The sequence below is a fragment of the Daucus carota genome, chromosome 4 (assembly GCF_001625215.2).
Source record: "Daucus carota subsp. sativus chromosome 4, DH1 v3.0, whole genome shotgun sequence".
NCBI classification, from domain to species: domain Eukaryota; kingdom Viridiplantae; phylum Streptophyta; class Magnoliopsida; order Apiales; family Apiaceae; genus Daucus; species Daucus carota.
Window position 1 is genome coordinate 28804153 of NC_030384.2, and position 17453 is coordinate 28821605.

Sequence of the window (17453 nt, forward strand, 5' to 3'; positions counted from 1 at the left end):
AGCTAAACGAGCGAGCTCGACTCGACTCATGAAATTAAACAAGTCGAGTTCAGGCAAAGGTTTACACTCAATTAGCTAAACGACCATACTCGGCTCGGCTCAATTAAAATTGGCTCTAACTAGACACGGCTCGAAACTCGGCTTGCTCAACTCGAATTACGGACTTATTAAGAGGGAAATTGGATCTGATTAGAAGCAAGTATATTGAAAGTTGAATTTGATTTTGAAGTTTAAACAGGGCTGTGGAGTGATAATATATAAAGTTCTGTTAATCTATCAAAATGTGACCCGTCCAAATACCATGAATTTCTTTCGGATTAGATGAATAAAGGCTTCACTTGACGAATATTAAACTTCAACCCTGAAATCAAAATTTGTTATGTATAAACACACACTACTAACATACTTCAATTCTCTCAACTACATCAAGCAAACACTAAAACCAGCAATATTAACTAACAAAATTACATCAGACCAATAATTTAACTACAAATCAATAGTTCCGCCTCTAGCAGGGGCAGCTGCAGTAGCCGCATTGGTATAACCAGACGTTTGCGTCTGTTCTATAAATAACAAGGATCCATTCCAATTCCCATGTTTCGTCGGGTCATATTTTTCTCCATCACCCCAAAGCGCATAGGCCTCCTCACCGTGGGCTGCATCGTCCCCTATCGAGAGCTCATCTTCGCTCATCCTCAGAGGAATAAACATTCCTATAGCCAAAAGAATAATTGTTGTGGAAATGACATTCCATCCCATAATGAACAAGGCTGCCACTATTTGTTTCAGAAACTGAGCTCCCCCTTTGCCACCATAAAATGCACCCCTGGAATCCTTAACGGGTAGTATGAGCCTGCAAAGATCTGGCTCTGCTAGCAGTCCAGTTAGAAGCCCACCTAATAGGCCTGCTACTGCATGTGTGTGAAAAACACCTAGTGTATCATCCACCTGGTTCATAATGTAAAAGGACCTTTAAAGAATTAAACAGAGGTCTTCATATTTTATGATGGGTTTTTGAAAAGTCACAAATTCAGCAACTAAAGTTCAAAGTAGCATTATGAAAATGAACAGTTGACTTTCAAGGCAAAAGCATAAGAAGGTTTAATAATCAAGTAATCAACCATGGTTACATATGATAGCTAAAAAAGCACCTTTTGTAGAAAGATGGACTTTTTGTGGAGAATCATCATGGTGTACCATGGAATGCAACCGGAAAGTATCCCCATCACTATAGCCGCCCAAGCTTGTACTACACCTTCATGTATTCATAACTCTGGTAAGTGGTCTAAATGAGGTATCAAATAAATTTTCAAAGGTATTTCAAATATGGTAGCTGGTCCACAACATACGAATGATAGTAGCATACGTTCAGCGGAAGGAAAACGTTGGACATGAAAAATCCTAGAATGACGTAATCTTCCTCTTTATATATCTCAAAACATATGATTAAGCTGTCCAGCACTTTAATAACGTATGCGTATGTCAGGACCCTAACCCTCCAAAAATTATCACCCTTTTCGAAAGAAACTATAATTTTGGATAAATTTGTAACAAACAAGTGCTCTCGTGTCGTTTCTTAGATTCGTTAAACATCCCCTCACATGTAGAAAGCCAATTTCGACTTAAAAGTTGGAGATAAGTCGAGGGTCTCCAGGAAGAATGAGAGTTAAGATAGTAGATAGATCTGCTACTTCATTATTCATTCAGGGCTCCTGCGAGTCCGTGATCATAAATGGAAATCATACAATGAAACAAAAGGACTAGGTCCCATTTCATCAAAAAGTTTTCACATGAAATTTGGAACGGAATTCACTGGAATAGCTCCATCACAACTTCTAAGAACGAACTAACGTAATATATTAAATAGCCCAAGACAAAAACATAAATAACAAGTATAAGTACCTGCTCCTGGTGTGATGCATACAAGTCCTGTCATCATCCCTTGAACAGCTCCAACAACCGAAGGCTTTCCGAAATAATAAACATCCAGACTAGTCCACACAAGAAGGCTCGTCGCTGCACAGATGTTGGTGTTTATAACCGCCATTGAGGCGTCGATGCTGGCAGCGTAGGGTGCTCCCCCATTGAAACCTGACCAACCCATCCACAGCAGCCCTGCTCCTGCAAGCATCAACAGCACATTGTTCGGAGGAAACCTTTCTCTGTCGCTCTTCGATCTAGGCCCCACCTATAAAACAAGATTCGACATGAGTAAATAAAAAAAAAATGCTACAAGTGCTAAATTAGATCCTCTAACAAGTACCAAATGCTTGTTTTTTCAGACTTAAATTGAAGTCGAACTAATATGAGGTAGTTGTTAGAATACTATATGACTATATGATTTTGATAAGCACTGCTCCCAACACCTCGAGATTGTATGAGAACTGATCACTTAACATGCATCAGAGCTCATGTATGTTCCAACATCTTGAAGTTTTAAGAGAACCGGTCTATTAAAGTAGATTAATTACCCAATAAGCAGCAACTAAACCAGCAGTCCCGGAGGACAGATGAATGACATAACCTCCCGAATAATCAATAACACCCCAATGAAACAGAAATCCACCTCCCCAGAGACTAAAAGCCCCAACTGTGTACGAAAAAATAAGCCAAAGTGGCACAAAAGCCATCCAGGCCCGAATATTCATCCTAGCCAACACCGAACCACCTAACAAAATCACTGTAATCGCAGCAAACGTGAACTGAAAATAAACCAAAGATGCCATAGGGAAAAAAGGCTCAATAGCAGGCGTTTCAACAGAGCCATCTTCATAATACTGCGTGCTCTCGGGCACTTTGGCTCGCCTGAGCAGAAATTTTTGGCCTAAAGCAGGAGCACCTTTACCCCAGAACGGAAGAAGTTTGTCGCCAAAGGCCATGCGGTAGCAAAGAAGCATCCAACAGATGAGGACCGCCGCGAAGGCGTAGAGGGCCATGAAAGCAGAGTTAACAGCCCATTTTTTCTTGACAATGCTCGCGTAGATGATCACTAGGCCAGGCATTGATTGAAGGCCTACTAGGGTTGCTGCAGTTAGTTGCCATGCATTGTCTCCTTTGTTCAGCCATGAAGGAACTGAGGGAAGGTGTGCTTGGTAGGCTCCTGGAGTTCCCATGGAAAATTTTGCTGTTTTTCAGCTTGTCTGCAGGTTCTTTAAAGTTTTATATGCATTTACTTTGAATGGATGATTTGTGGATTTTTCATGAGATGGAAAGAAATATGGTTGGAGAGAGTCTTTCAAGTCCACTTAATAATAAATCAGTAGTCTTTCCTGTGCCGTGGGGCACCGGTTTATTGTATTATTATGTTGTTAGAATCATTATTATTTTAATTTTCAAAAGTATAATATCATGTGATATTAACTTAACGTTTCGGTCATTTTCATCATAAACTATCAAATTATTATCCGATCTCCATCGAGATTTATTTAAACCGCTATAATCACTATATATCACTTCGTTAAATCTTGAAGAAATATTAACAAAAAGTTAACAAACAGATGGTGTATTTGATACAATATTTTTAATATTTTTTTGTAATTTTTAGTTCTAGTTTTTTTTATAATCTAAATGGCTTGCACATGCATCATAGGGATATTTCATTAAATTTTTAGTTAATTGTTTTTCAAGAGTTAATATAATGATTTATATAGTGATTTTAATGAATAAAATGAATCTCTATATAAATTAGATAATGACATGATAGTTTTTTACGATAACGATGAATACTGTGATATAAAACCTAATACTCAATTGACTAGGAACATCTTAACGAGAACTCGGCGAGGCACCGTCAGATAAGAGATCATTTCTAATTGTGGATTTGTTATATAATTGGAGATGCAGCATGGGGCAGGGGACTCGTGGAGTCGTCTGTGGATTAATCTGTCTTCGCGGACTATATGCAGCAAGTCACAACTTACAATTGTATATTATACTGTACTACTATTAATGCATGATTGCATGTATATTTTTGAGGTGGGATATTTCTTGTAAATTTCAAGTTCAGCGTGCTCCTGTTTTATGTTCCTAGTCAACGAGTGAGAATAGACGGAAGTAAATAAAGAACCGAGACTTGTCGGCATATGAGTTTATACACACAGCGCCACGTATTATACAGACCATCTAAGAATTTTTTTTTTAATGAGAAGATAGTTGAGTCCTGGTGATCTTAGTCATTTATCTATGTGAGTGTTGTATAAAATAGGAAAAAGTAAGTAATCACAAATTAATGAGATAGCCAAAAAATCTGAAGTTCATCACAAAGTGTATGATTTATATATAACGGAGGAAGATGGGACTGGGTCAACCAAGTGATAAGCATATGATATAATGATTATTGTTGTATGATTGATATTTGATAGTGAGTTCTACTGGCTAGTTCATCGCTTGTAAATGGTGACAAAATGCAAGCATGCCTTATCTTTGATATGGTACGAGTATTGCTGTGATATCATTGCTGTTTTGAGTGCTGTGTCAAGTGGTCTTCACGTACTATACTACAAGAAACACCACAAAGACTTCTTGTTTGTGTCTATTATATGTTCATATAGATCCAAACTCTTTGCCACCATAATTAATTATTCTTAGAATTTATAATGATTTTGATGGGAAAAAAGGTTGTTTAACATTTTGAGATTAAGAAAAAATAATTATAAATATAGTATTGTATGTTGACGTTATGTTTGTATTATGTTCCCAGCACATTCAACGACTCTTTATCATTTCTAGTATTAACATAATATACTGTAAATAAAAAAGAAAAATTCATATTGCTAATATGAACGATTATATATGATTCATTCTCGTTACAAAAATCGGCTCATAATAAAAAATGTTTATTTTCTTTTAAAGTTATTGATCGTTCATATTTGGAGAGAATGCCCATATTGACATAAAATACACTGTTACTTGCCCAAAATACAATTTGTCGGGATCGATGTCCAATCTACCCAACTGCATACGCATGCATTTGCGTATATCATTTCAAGATAACTTGTCTATACTTTGTTTTTAATCACCAACCATCCTGTACTCCGCTTCAAATTAAATTTCTCCCCGAGCCCATCTCTACCTAACACGTAAGTGTTTATCTATTCTCTCGAATTGTGCTCCTTCCTTTTTAAAATATAAGTCGCTTAACATTTTGGCACACACTTCTGAGTCGTTTAATCGCTGAGTTGAAATTATAATTTTTAAATTTTTTAAATTATAATATTATCAATATATTTTTATTCAGAAAAAAATTACAAATAATGATTTTAACTATATACTTAAAAGATTTACAAGTATATGTCAAAAAATCAAGCGACATATATTTCAAAATAAATAAAATAGTCAGCATCAATAAATTATACAAATTTTCAAGTCTCATGTATACATAAACAATTTCTATAAGAAAAAATAGTAAATCAAGAAAGCATTCAATATACGCATTCTTATTATGCGTTTATAGTGCCTCGCATCTTGTTAATGCGTGTATAGAAAATAAATAAAAGTGAAAATATCCAGAAAATGGCTACACGCATTTTGTTTATTGTTTATGCGTATGTTGATGGTCGCATGTGCCAAATGCGCATACAACATGTCAATCTGGACACACGGATGAGAACCGATATTTTAGTCATACACAACTGAAAAAATGAGATAAAGGGCTTTCAACCCTTTTTCATGTTTGTGTTGTAAATGAGTTCATACAAAATCATTAGATAAAATTTTATTTGATTTTAATATTCAAAATTATTGCACTTACGATCAAAAAGCTGAAATTAGATTACTGTAAAATGATGATTTCAATATTTACATTAATTTAGTTATAATATTAAAAAAAAATATTGTGATAAGATTTGATACCGCGTGAATTCGCATGATATCATATATTAGATTTGTTAAAATAATTAGTTATATATTAACAAACAAATTTCTGTTGTTATTATTTTAAATTATTAATAATAAAATCTATAATTTTCCTATAATAATAAATAATATATTTACTCTAAATCTCTGAAATTTCAAAAAATATAATGAGATTAAATAAATGTCAATCAAAAGGATGTTTGTGGAGAGATTTTTCGGTTCTCTCTAATATTTTTTATTCACTTTAACTAACATTATTTATTTATAACATCTTTTAATTTTAACCGAGATAACCCCCGACGGAGATGACCCGAGTCCCGACTCTTTAAAATTTCAAACATTTCGAATTTTCCCTCTTGTCACTTCTGATCAAAACATCCGCTCTCGAAGAAACTTGGCGGAGTAAATCTTTGCATCTCAATGTGTTGATTAGGGTTCACTAATTACCAATCCTAGCTATTTGGTTCACTTGTGCTGGTAGATACAAACCCTTTTCAATTCGATGGGAGAAGCTTCCGGAATTTTGGAGAAAGAGAGAGCATTGACTCACAGCGGTGACTTGATTGATTGTTTGAGAAATGAGAGTGATAGCATTTTGTGGAAGCAGTGTTTGGAGCAGTTCAAGCTACTCGAATCGAAGTCTGATGCTGATTTTGAGTTTTCTGAGAGCTCGGTTCAGGGTAAAGTTCTCGCCTTTCTGATTTTTAGCTGGTTGGGTTTTGTTGTATTCATGTTTATTTGTTTTGCAATTGGATGATTGTGTGCCATTTGTGTTTAATTAACAAGTAGGAGTGTTGATTCGATGTCTGTGTACGTATTTAGTTAATTTGAGAAGTGAATAAATATGTTAAAGAGAAGGTTTTGTTATACAGTAAAGTCTATATAAATGAATATCCTTGAACTCGGGAAAATTATTATTTTTACGTGGATATTAGTTTATCGATTAATGAATAGTCTATTATTTTATTGATATAATTAATATGTATTAATATTAATGTTAAAGATCGAGATTGTCTAGTAATTAAGGGACATGAAGAAAAATAATCTTGTTTGCACTTTGAATATTTTTCTCGTTAATTATATCAAGTTGTATAAATCGAATGATGAAGGTAAAGATGGAAGGACGTGCCTAGCTAGATATGAAGGAAGATGAAAAATGGGGCAACTTGATTTTGTAATTCTTCAAAACTCGACAGAGGCAAAAAAATTATTGCTTCAGTTTAGAGTCGGAGTAAAGCATAATCAACCATAATGTCGAAATGTGCTGTGTATATTATGGGTGTTTAGTTTTACTCTGCTCTGTGTTATCTTTGTCCTGTTAGATCAAGTCCAATGGTGATGTTAAAATAGATGTAGCTATTGTTATAATTTGAAATCAAAAAGTGATTTTTGGTGCTATTTAGAACTTATGGTCCAATGGTAAATGCAAAATAGCACCAAACATATCCAAATAAAGCTATATTCTAATTACATAATCTTAAAGTACATTACTATATTTGTCACTATTACTTTATTAATGCATTACGTCACTTGCATGCTTATGTGGCAATTATAGCACCATCTATACTTGGTTCTATATATAGGAACCAAGTATAGCATTTCGCTATTTTACATTCAAGTTTAGCATCCCATTGGAGTTGAGTTTTTTGCTTGGGTGCTATATTATAGCAATAGCACCTACTTTAGCACCACCATTGGACTTGCTCTTAAAGAGCCAATGACATGCAATATCCAAGGATTAAAATACATTTGCTCAAGTTTCTAGTTTTATATCATTTCTGTCTTGATGCATTGTACCAGAATATCAAGAAAAAATAGATTCATGCAAGCAGAAAACAGATGCAGCAAAATTTGAGGTTGTTGCAGACTCGGAATTTGAAATGCTTCAAAAAGAGTTGGCAGAAGAACTTTGGAGAGAGAGTTTTCTTGGTGATGAACTTAGATAAGTATTTCTTCCTAGCTTAAATGTTTGTTGATTTTGGTCTATGGAATGGTACTGGCTAATGGAGTATATGTCATTCGTATCAACACAGTCATTACCGCCGACATTGATGACCTAGAGAATCAGAGGGTTTCTGTTGAAGAAAGAAGGCAAAGTTGGAGGAAACTTGACAAACACTACTTCCGAGCACAGTAAGTTTCTAAAAAGGTTTCTTGCTTGAACATCTAATTGGTGGTTTTAATATATTCCGTGTTGTATATGTTTGTGACCTTTATACATAGGTGTTGGCCCCTCTAGCACACTCTGGAATAAAAATGGAAAAATTAGCACTTCCAGTGAACTTGTCCCAATTTGGCACCTGCATAATTTTGCACGCGTACATCCGGGCTAACAAACTAATTTAAGTTGCATTAATTGGGACAGGAATTTAATATTTGCATTCTAATTGTTGTTTCTTACAATTTCTCTGCCAAGAGATGAGGATTATGGGTTAATAATGTTTCTTAGTTTTTCCTATAGAGTACTGCCAAGTTTATACACCATTCAGAGAACATAAACCAAGCGTGCATTAGTTTATTAATGTGTTAACAAGGTTTTGTACAAACACATAAAATGTTGGATTTAATCTGCACATCGGCACATGGCATATGTTTGGAATTTGCTGAAAAAGAAGCTCTGCTTTTTACTCACCCGAACAGAGCATAAAAAGTGAAGATATTTATTAGTTAAGTGCATTATATATGCATGAGAGTGCCATTACAGCACAAACTTTCTGAATGGTGCTCTTTTGGGCACTTGGCCCTGATTTTGTTCTTGTGGTCCTTTTTCCCTTATGGAGGTCGTGGGTATAAAACTTACTAAAGATAAATTAAAGGCTCTGTTATTTAAAAAGCTTAAATTTTGCTAGTAACATAAATCAGAAGGATTTCAGATCATAATAAATTGTTACTGAATTCCAGATACTAATTTGATATGTATTAATACGAGATTGTTGTATGATTAAACTTGCTTATGTTGGGGTTAAGATTCTGGGCACACATTTGTTACATAATAAAAAAGCCAAACTCGCATCTTTAGTTAAAACTTTTTTTTTATTTTAGTAGAACAGATTGTTACTTGTACAAGCTTTTTTTGTTGTGTGAGTTTATTATTTTACTACTCACTATCAGTCTATTACGAACATCCGTCGAATTATGGCAATGCTCGTGCTGTTTGCACACAAAGGTTCACCACAGTGATCAAACATTATTGAATTATAGACTGTGATGCAATCAGTTTATAACTGGTAAGGGATTTGCATCTGCTAATAGAGTAACATGTGGCTGTAGATTGCATGTAACCCTTGTGTTGAACTTTTGGTTCATAGTTATAGTTTTATTGTGGCTGAAGGAGGAAACCTTGACCTTAAAGTGAATCGATTTGATTCATAGATAATTTTTTGTTGTTAGACTGACAAACAAAATGCAATTTCTCTCTTTACGTTTGACAAGATATATTTCATAGATCCTCTTTGATTGTTTATGTTGCAAATGCTATGCAATTTGCAATGAAGCTCGCTTCATCTCTTTTTTTAATTAATATTGTTTAGATGTTCTGAATTTGATGACCTTTCTTAAATTTTTATAGGATGAAGCTTTCAATGTATGCTTCGGTAACAAACGTCATTCCTAAGTTGAATGAGCCTTCTACAATATCAGGCTGTATCCTTGATCTTTACTCCTTTCGTCCCTAATGTTACATCCAGTTTGCTATATATTATCTTGTGAACTGTTCACCTTTAACCTACTAATTTCAGATATTGTAGAAAGGGAAAAGAAAATAGTTGAGAACTTCGAGTTTGATCCAGTGAAGATGACACCATATGGTACATGCACTAGCATATGGAAGATGATAAACCTCTGATTAGTTCTCGGACTTCCTTAAGACCTTGACTAGAAGGCCCTTTAGGTGGCAAATGTTTTCTAGTCGTAGTAACTTCTTGTTAACCTATTCTAGTTTATCTTACTATGCTTCTGTTTATTATGAGGTTGGTTCTGTTACATTTTGTTGTTTTGTATATATAATTCAGTACCTGTTTACTGGAAGTACTTTGCATTTGAAGGGTGTGATGCTTCTGCATCAGTTTCAGCAATTCCTAGTTTCCCCGATTGTATTAGTAGTACCTAGAGACTCATGTAGTTTACAGTTTCGGATTTCAGAAATGAAAACTAAATTCCTGGTATATTTGCCAGCTTGTACAAGTATTAAACGCAATGTTTTAGGTGTTTTAGGTGTTGGAGTTTTGCACAGATTAAAAGAACAAAAATTGCAGCCTACAGAAATGTTTGCATTAATAAAAAATTGCTTCCTCATTATTTGTTTCAAATTATATACCAAAATTTTTCGTATATGAAATATCCAAAAATTTTAAATTAAGTACACAACTTTTGTTCTGTATAAATAACCAGAAGTACCGCGTCCAAAGTAACTTAAAAATCCCTGTTAAAAAGAACACTTAAATTTCTCTTTATATTTTTCAAGAAAAATCTCTTTTAATGAAAAAAGAAAAATAAGTGAATAGCTTGTACTCGATCCAACATGACCTAAACTGGTATAGAAAACGAGCCCGTAAACAGGCCCAAAATCAGCAAACCTAACCAAAGCCCAACATAAAAACAGCGATATAAAACGAGAGTCCATTAGGGTTACCTAAAAGCTGCTTCTTCCATTACAGAGAGCTGGAGTGAGTTGAGGGAGGCGCAACCTTAATCCCAACCAAACAACCATGGTCAGTACTTTTAATCTCTTTCTTTACATAACATCTTTGTATCTATGTACGCATATATTGTCTTCTATTGTCAATTTATCTCATGATTCTATGTTTGAATTTACTGTCTTGTCTTTGTGAGCAAGTGTAGATGAATTGTTTGTATAATTGATGTCAAAGTTTTAATAAAATGAAAAGGGGGAAAATGTTGTTGTTCATGTCTTAGGGCATAAAACATTATTGAATTTTAATGCTGTTTGAAGAAATAGATATAATTATGCTGTTAGTGCTGAGGATAACATTAAAATTTTACGATAGTAGTTTTAAGCTGAGAATAATGTGATTCGGCATTATTAGAGTTTTTCAAGAGAAAAATGTAAGTTTTTATTCAAATTTATTTGGAGATGGGAAAATGCAGATGAGAATTTAAGAATGGGTTGTCTACTTGTCTGTTTAAAATAAAATTGATGTGTTTTATGGGGTTTTAAGTATCTTCGAGGTAGCACTCTGGTTGAGTTTTAGGTTATTTTTATATCGTTGTAGAGTGATGTGTTTATTTAGTATTGTTATTCTGTGGTGGTATTGAAGATGATTTTTTTTTTCTTGGTGTGATACAGGCGAGAGGACTTAAGAAGCATTTGAAGAGGCTCAATGCACCTAAGCATTGGATGCTTGATAAACTTGGCGGTGCATTTGTATGTTGCTCTTGCTCTCTTTTTTTCCTCTGCATTTTGTATACAAATTGTTTTAATGTGTATAAATATTTCTGTTTTCAGGCTCCCAAGCCATCATCTGGACCCCATAAATCCAGGGAATGTTTGCCTTTGATTCTTATATTGCGAAACAAGCTGAAGTATGCTCTCACTTATCGTGAGGTTCAATCTATCTTGATGCAACGTCATGTCCTTGTTGATGGGAAGGTCAGGACAGACAAGACCTATCCAGCTGGTTTCATGGGTATGCATGTTGTTATCCTTTTACAAGCAAACGTATACATGAACGTTGATAATTTTTTTTGGTTCTAGGAGGCTGTCCAATGTTAATCAGTTTCTAAATTAATATTGCAAAATTTTAAATTTTGGTTCTAGGAGGAGCTCTCCAATGTTATTCAGTATTTAAATAATATTGCAATTTTTTTTATGGTTCTAGGAGGAGGCTTTCCAATGTTATTCAGTTTTTAAATTAATATTGCAAAATTTTATGCTATCTGATAATTCTGTGGCACTTATTATTCACATATACTTGTATCATATCTTGCAGTATCAGCAATTCAAGATGTGATATAATAGACCAGAATTTGTTTTTTAATTGATCTCTCTATAGATGTGTACCTATGTTGTGTAAACTCCTGTTGATGCAAATTATCTTATATTAACCCGAATTTGATATGATTGCAGATGTTGTATCAATTCCCAAGACTAATGAGAACTTCCGTCTTCTTTATGACACCAAAGGTCGATTTCGCCTACACTCTATCCGTGATGAGGAGTCAAAGGTCTGTCCATTAACCTGATCCTATATTATAGTAAATCAAATTAAAAAGATGACTGTGAGATTGTAGCTTCTTTTGTTGCATAATATTTTTCTACTTAATATGCATTCCTTTAGTTGTTTTCCCTTGTTTTTTCTGGAAGCATATCTTGTAGACTTTTATTTTAGTGCTCTAAATTTATATTTCCTTATTAAAGTTAACATGGTTTGTAAGAATATCTGTTTTCTTGTATACTTATTTAGTCAGTTTTATCTGACAATCAGTTGATATTATCTTATGACAGTTTAAGCTGTGCAAAGTGAGATCAGTCCAGTTCGGTCAGAAAGGCATTCCATACATCAACACCTATGATGGAAGAACTATCCGCTACCCTGATCCACTCATCAAGGCTAATGATACCATCAAACTCGACTTGGAGGCAAATAAGATAGTTGACTTCATTAAGTTTGATGTGGGAAATGTTGTTATGGTGACAGGAGGAAGGAATACTGGACGAGTTGGAATTCTGAAGAACAGAGAGAAGCATAAGGGGAGCTTTGAGACCGTTCACATCCAGGATGCACTTGGTCACGAGTTCGCTACTCGTCTAGGGAATGTTTTCACTCTCGGAAAGGGTTCAAAGCCATGGGTGTCTCTTCCCAAGGGCAAGGGTATCAAATTGACCATCATCGAGGAGGCCAGGAAGAGGACTGCTGCTCAGGCTGCTACAACTGCATAAATTTATGGATGAATATTAGCAGAGTTTCATCTGTTAATCTTACTAGCAGGTGGTTGGTATCCAACTACTTTAGGATTTATGCAAATGAAATTATGTTTTGTTCTCAGTTCAGTTAAATTGCGAATTTGAAAGATATTTTACTGGTTGCAAATTTTGTTGAACTTGTCTGTTTTATCGAGTTTGTTAAGAAATAGAAAACTCTCAACTTTGCAGTTACTTAAAGTTATTATGCAAAGCTGCTATTATTATCTTGATTATTTCAAATCTCAAGATTTTTAGCATTGTTAGCATGGTGGAATAGTAACATTGCTGTAAGTGTGGACCATCTTGGTCAGTATTTTTATCAGTCTGAGGTTGAGCAGGCTTATTTTGTGTCAGAGTCTCGTGTAATTAGCCTCGTTAGATGACCATAATACTAATGTAGGATGCAAAATAATTGCTCTGGGAAAACCAGGTATCATTTCGCAAACAACAGTAGCAATTAAGCAACTTCCTCTGACCACGAGCCAACAACTTAGAGAACTTAGAAATGTTTGGTTCATGGTTAATGAGTTTGGTTAACGAGAATTGGAACTTAAATCTCATGCATAAGTGTTTATGTACTTGGATTAGTTATATGGTGGCATGAAATGGAAACCCCATAAGTGTATGTACTATGGTTAAATCATATTCTTCTCACCCTTTGGATTTTTACCCTATGACCGATTCCCATTTCCAATCTCAGACGCCCTCTTAGTACAAGTGCAGAAGGAACGTTTGTTACATATGCAGAGTAAGAAGCATCTGTCCTGTAATGAGGGTGGTATTTCGAAATTCCAATGCCAACATGTTGCATATCTATCCACAAATGGACCTGTTCTACATGCTAAGAGCACCAGAGACTATACAAACAGTAGTAGCTTTCGGAAAAAACAAACCAACCGTTGGAAGTTCGGTGAGAGGCCCGATTGTTTCCTACAATCCGAATTCGATCAGAAGAATATCTGGTTTTGGAATATATAAGTGGAAATTAGCATAGTCCAAAGAAAATATCCTCCTGAAATTGTCTTCTTTATTCCCAGTTAATTACCCTTTTACCTCTAAATTAGTTCTTAACCTTTAGTCACTGTCATTAGTTATAATACTCCCCTTGGTTATAAATATCTCCTACATTGACCAGTTAGGCAGTTACTAGACAAGCCTTGATGGATTAGAATAATCATGTTTAGTTTATGCTAAAGCATGGTTAGTGACTAAGCAAGCTTCTGCTCCATTGGACCGACCCTATTAAAGGTTCCAAATTTTATTTACTTTACTTTAATTACTTTGATTATGCGATAACAAAGTGTGTAATAGTGATTATGCATTATCACAGTTCAGGAACCATTTTGCCATCTGTCCTTGTTAGTGTTTCTTATGCTTTGTCAATATGCATTTGTTATTGCTCCATTAGTTAATTAGTTATTGTTTGCACGAGTTTATTGAATAGGAAACACAAATGGTATATAATAGATTGTTTACAGGATTAACTACTGGAGAAATGGGTAGCTGGAGAAGCTGGTTTTCCTTCAAGAACTCGCTTCTTCACCATTCAAGAGCCATGCCTTTTAAGCTTACTTCATTCCTTAAGCACAAAACCAAAGGTACGCTCATATTTTAGCGTTGATATCTTAGCCTACATCTTCTACGAACCAGCTGATCACCACTCAAAGTAGGACTAATTAGTTATCTTCCGACTTTATATCCTAATTTTAGTCATGATTGCAGAGAATAAAGCTGGTTTGATGAGTCTTTACAAGGACATGGAAGCATGCGAAGGGTATGCAGATATACAAGTGATGTGGAAGATGATTCACTCTTCTTCTCTTGCTGGAGACCGCAACAGAGAGATGAGAAACAGGAGAGTTTGCTTCAGGAAAGCTTAAATGATCTGTTGCCGAAAATTTCATACTTCTACCTCAAGGCTGCTGTTTTCTCAGGCTATCAAGGTAGCAGTATATACTATACTGTAATGTAAATGATATGAAAATAGTGAATGGAAGATAGCTTTCCCATTCCTTATGTGCAATCATGGTCTTTACGACCAAGATGTTAACAAGCTAATTTTCATTATTATATATGTCTTCGTGTACTTTGATTTCTTCTGAAATTTTAAGCTAACTGCATAATCACCAGGAAAACTTATTAGACTAGAAACAGTAAGGTTACAGAGCGAAGATATGGACAATTTTTAACACAGCCATATGGGATTTTCCTGTATAACTGTTTAATGTGCTACGTGATCAGGAAAGTGCCTCACCGTTCAAGTGAGGGTTTGACTAGCATGTTGCCTCATCTTGATGTCTCAACCACTATTGTGTCCAGTGTTGGTCTAGAAGCCACAGTCACCTGCAATCAGGAGCGCAGGCTCCTGAGGCCTGGATTTCTGTTCAAATACTAACGCTTTTTTACATAATTACCGTGCTCGAGTACTTTGCTCCACTGGACCAGCGACAAGCAGCTTGTAGAAATCATCTAGTTGGTATATAAAATTATAGAAAAACTGCTGATATGTTTATAATGAAGTAAAAGTATATATATTTGTCTTGTAAGGGAACGGCTCCTTGTCGTAATAGCCTGTAACTAAAGTGCTAAACACTTTTGTACTGCGGCCAAAGTTTACATAACTATTCACTTTATTGGTAAATGATAGATCAGAACCACTGTTTTCTTAGGCCGCTAAAAGAATTCTGAGGTTTTAGAAGGAATTTTGTAATGAAATGACAACGGAGAGAAAAGAAATTACTAAGAAACACAGTATTATACAATTGTTTTTGCAGGATTAATTATCTATCCATAGAGTGTTGTTGAGAATACAGTTGCAGCAGTGTAGAATAGATTTGAAGTCCTCTATTTGACTAAGTTGTTTAAACAAGTTGCATCAGAAAAGGCACCTTGCACATGTGTATGAAGTTACACCTTCTAAGGATCATCTTTAAGGTATTTACCAGATTCTTGTGGAGGATATAAAGAAACACGGTGGATTAGCCTTTCCTGGTGATTTGTTCTTTGCCACCTTTGTAGGGTAAACTTCAGTACTTGTATACTATATAGTAGAAACACCATCAAACTGAAAATGTTGAGGCTGCACTTGACTCTACAGAGTTGAGGAACAGTTTGCATAGTGATAGTACTGCTACTCAAGCTGCTGATGGTCTTATGAAAGAGATATATAACAAGGGCTTGTTCAAAGTCCAGGGCATGTACTAATGTTAGTGCGACAGTTATAAAGGGCGCACTACAAGGCTGATTGTTACATACCAAGACAACTGAAAAACAGAACTGCTGGCAGTCAGATTAAAATTGTGACTTATGACTTAAAGTGAAATTAAGTCACTGAAAAAAGTACCTCAAACTAACTTCTGGCTATAAGTCAGTTATTTATGAGTTAACCCGACTTCTGGCTTATTCCACCAACAGATATTTATCATCTTAAAGTTGAAAATGGGTTAGAGCCCGGACTTTAAGCCCAGACAAACAGGCTCTAAGCAAATGCATGTGGTACACTGCTGAGGCTGATGTTAAACGGGAGTGTTCTTAAGCTTGTATGGCCGCTAGTCATTTACCATATGTGTGGGTATTGAGTTGCCGAGTGGAATCTAGATAGAGGTGCTTTACTTGATAATAATACTAGTGTCTTCATAGAGATTTTAGAACACAGAATCGTTAACTGGTTAAGTCAGTGATAGTCGTTAATGATGTGGCTAGATAGACAGTGTTCAAACGACGTTTCCTGATACAATGGTAACAAATTTTAACAGACCGGAGACTGTTACAGATATTTGATCCAATCAAGACATTCTTCAAACACCTAGAATTTTAGGAGTGCAAGGATAATTGGTAACTTAACATGGTAGCAGAGCCTCTTACAATCTGATTGTTGATTTTTTTTTGTTGAAGGAGAAATTAGGTACTTTATGACATAAAGTACCATCTATAGTAATCTGTAAGCAAGCAAGAAAATAGAATTCATGTACAGGGTAAGTAAAGGCGAGTTAATCTCGACCAGTGGTAGCTAGCAGACACAGGATCTATAGTTCATATCTTTACGCAATTAAAGAATCTGGCATAAAAAAATCAATATCAAAGAGCAGTAAGGAATTGAACTTGGCTTCAGCTAATTTGTATCGTCCATATAACAAAAACACACACGCACACTAAGAGTTCAACGCTGGAGGGACCATGGTTGCCCCTTGTCAAATACTACTTTGCTAATATGCTGCATTTCTTTTGGTTCTGATATCCATGATGTTGAGGTTAATAGGCTACTTGCTCCTGCTTAAAGTCGAAGATAAATGCAATAACCAAGGCTTCTGGCCACCACGCGTCCCTGGTGCTGCACGACAACTCTATCTTCATGCTTTTGTCTTGAGAGTGAAGGGCGAGTGTGATGGGAGATGGAACTTCATTGTGATAGCAAGAGGTAGTGAACACAATGCCACGCTTTAAGTAAAGGCTTGTGGCTGGCACATATTCCACCTAAAGGAGCTGTACTGTCTCCATACTCAACTGTCCTCTCCACAATTTTTTTTACAGGATATTATTAATTTCATAATAACAAACCAGGTTAAATTTCACAGGACATCACTGTCTTCTCGTGTATCCGATCAATGAAACAAATTTCAGAAAAATATGAACACGCATTAGACCTGACGATTTGATACACTGACATGGAAATTTTTTG

At 35.2% G+C, this 17453-nt stretch overlaps 3 protein-coding genes across 3 annotated transcripts; 2 read left to right on the forward strand and 1 right to left on the reverse strand.

Moving 5' to 3' along the window:
• Positions 1 to 346: 346 nt before the first annotated feature.
• LOC108216444 (ammonium transporter 2) lies at positions 347 to 3241 on the reverse strand. Its single transcript, XM_017389210.2, has 4 exons — positions 2472 to 3241; positions 1903 to 2188; positions 1152 to 1255; positions 347 to 948 (listed from the first exon to the last, which is right to left on the reverse strand). The coding sequence occupies exons 1-4, from the start codon at positions 3111 to 3113 to the stop codon at positions 487 to 489; spliced, it is 1494 nt and encodes a 497-aa protein (XP_017244699.1). The 5' UTR covers positions 3114 to 3241; the 3' UTR covers positions 347 to 486.
• A 2912-nt stretch (positions 3242 to 6153) lies between these two features.
• On the forward strand, positions 6154 to 10043 carry LOC108218004 (kinetochore protein SPC24 homolog). Its single transcript, XM_017390926.2, has 5 exons — positions 6154 to 6533; positions 7654 to 7795; positions 7885 to 7986; positions 9422 to 9495; positions 9591 to 10043. The coding sequence occupies exons 1-5, from the start codon at positions 6356 to 6358 to the stop codon at positions 9695 to 9697; spliced, it is 603 nt and encodes a 200-aa protein (XP_017246415.1). The 5' UTR covers positions 6154 to 6355; the 3' UTR covers positions 9698 to 10043.
• A 378-nt stretch (positions 10044 to 10421) lies between these two features.
• Positions 10422 to 12967, forward strand: LOC108215549 (small ribosomal subunit protein eS4). The gene is made up of 5 exons (XM_017388034.2): positions 10422 to 10562; positions 11159 to 11236; positions 11318 to 11498; positions 11939 to 12036; positions 12317 to 12967. Exons 1-5 carry the CDS (start codon positions 10560 to 10562, stop codon positions 12749 to 12751), a joined length of 795 nt encoding a protein of 264 aa, XP_017243523.1. The 5' UTR covers positions 10422 to 10559; the 3' UTR covers positions 12752 to 12967.
• The last annotated feature ends 4486 nt before the right edge of the window (positions 12968 to 17453 follow it).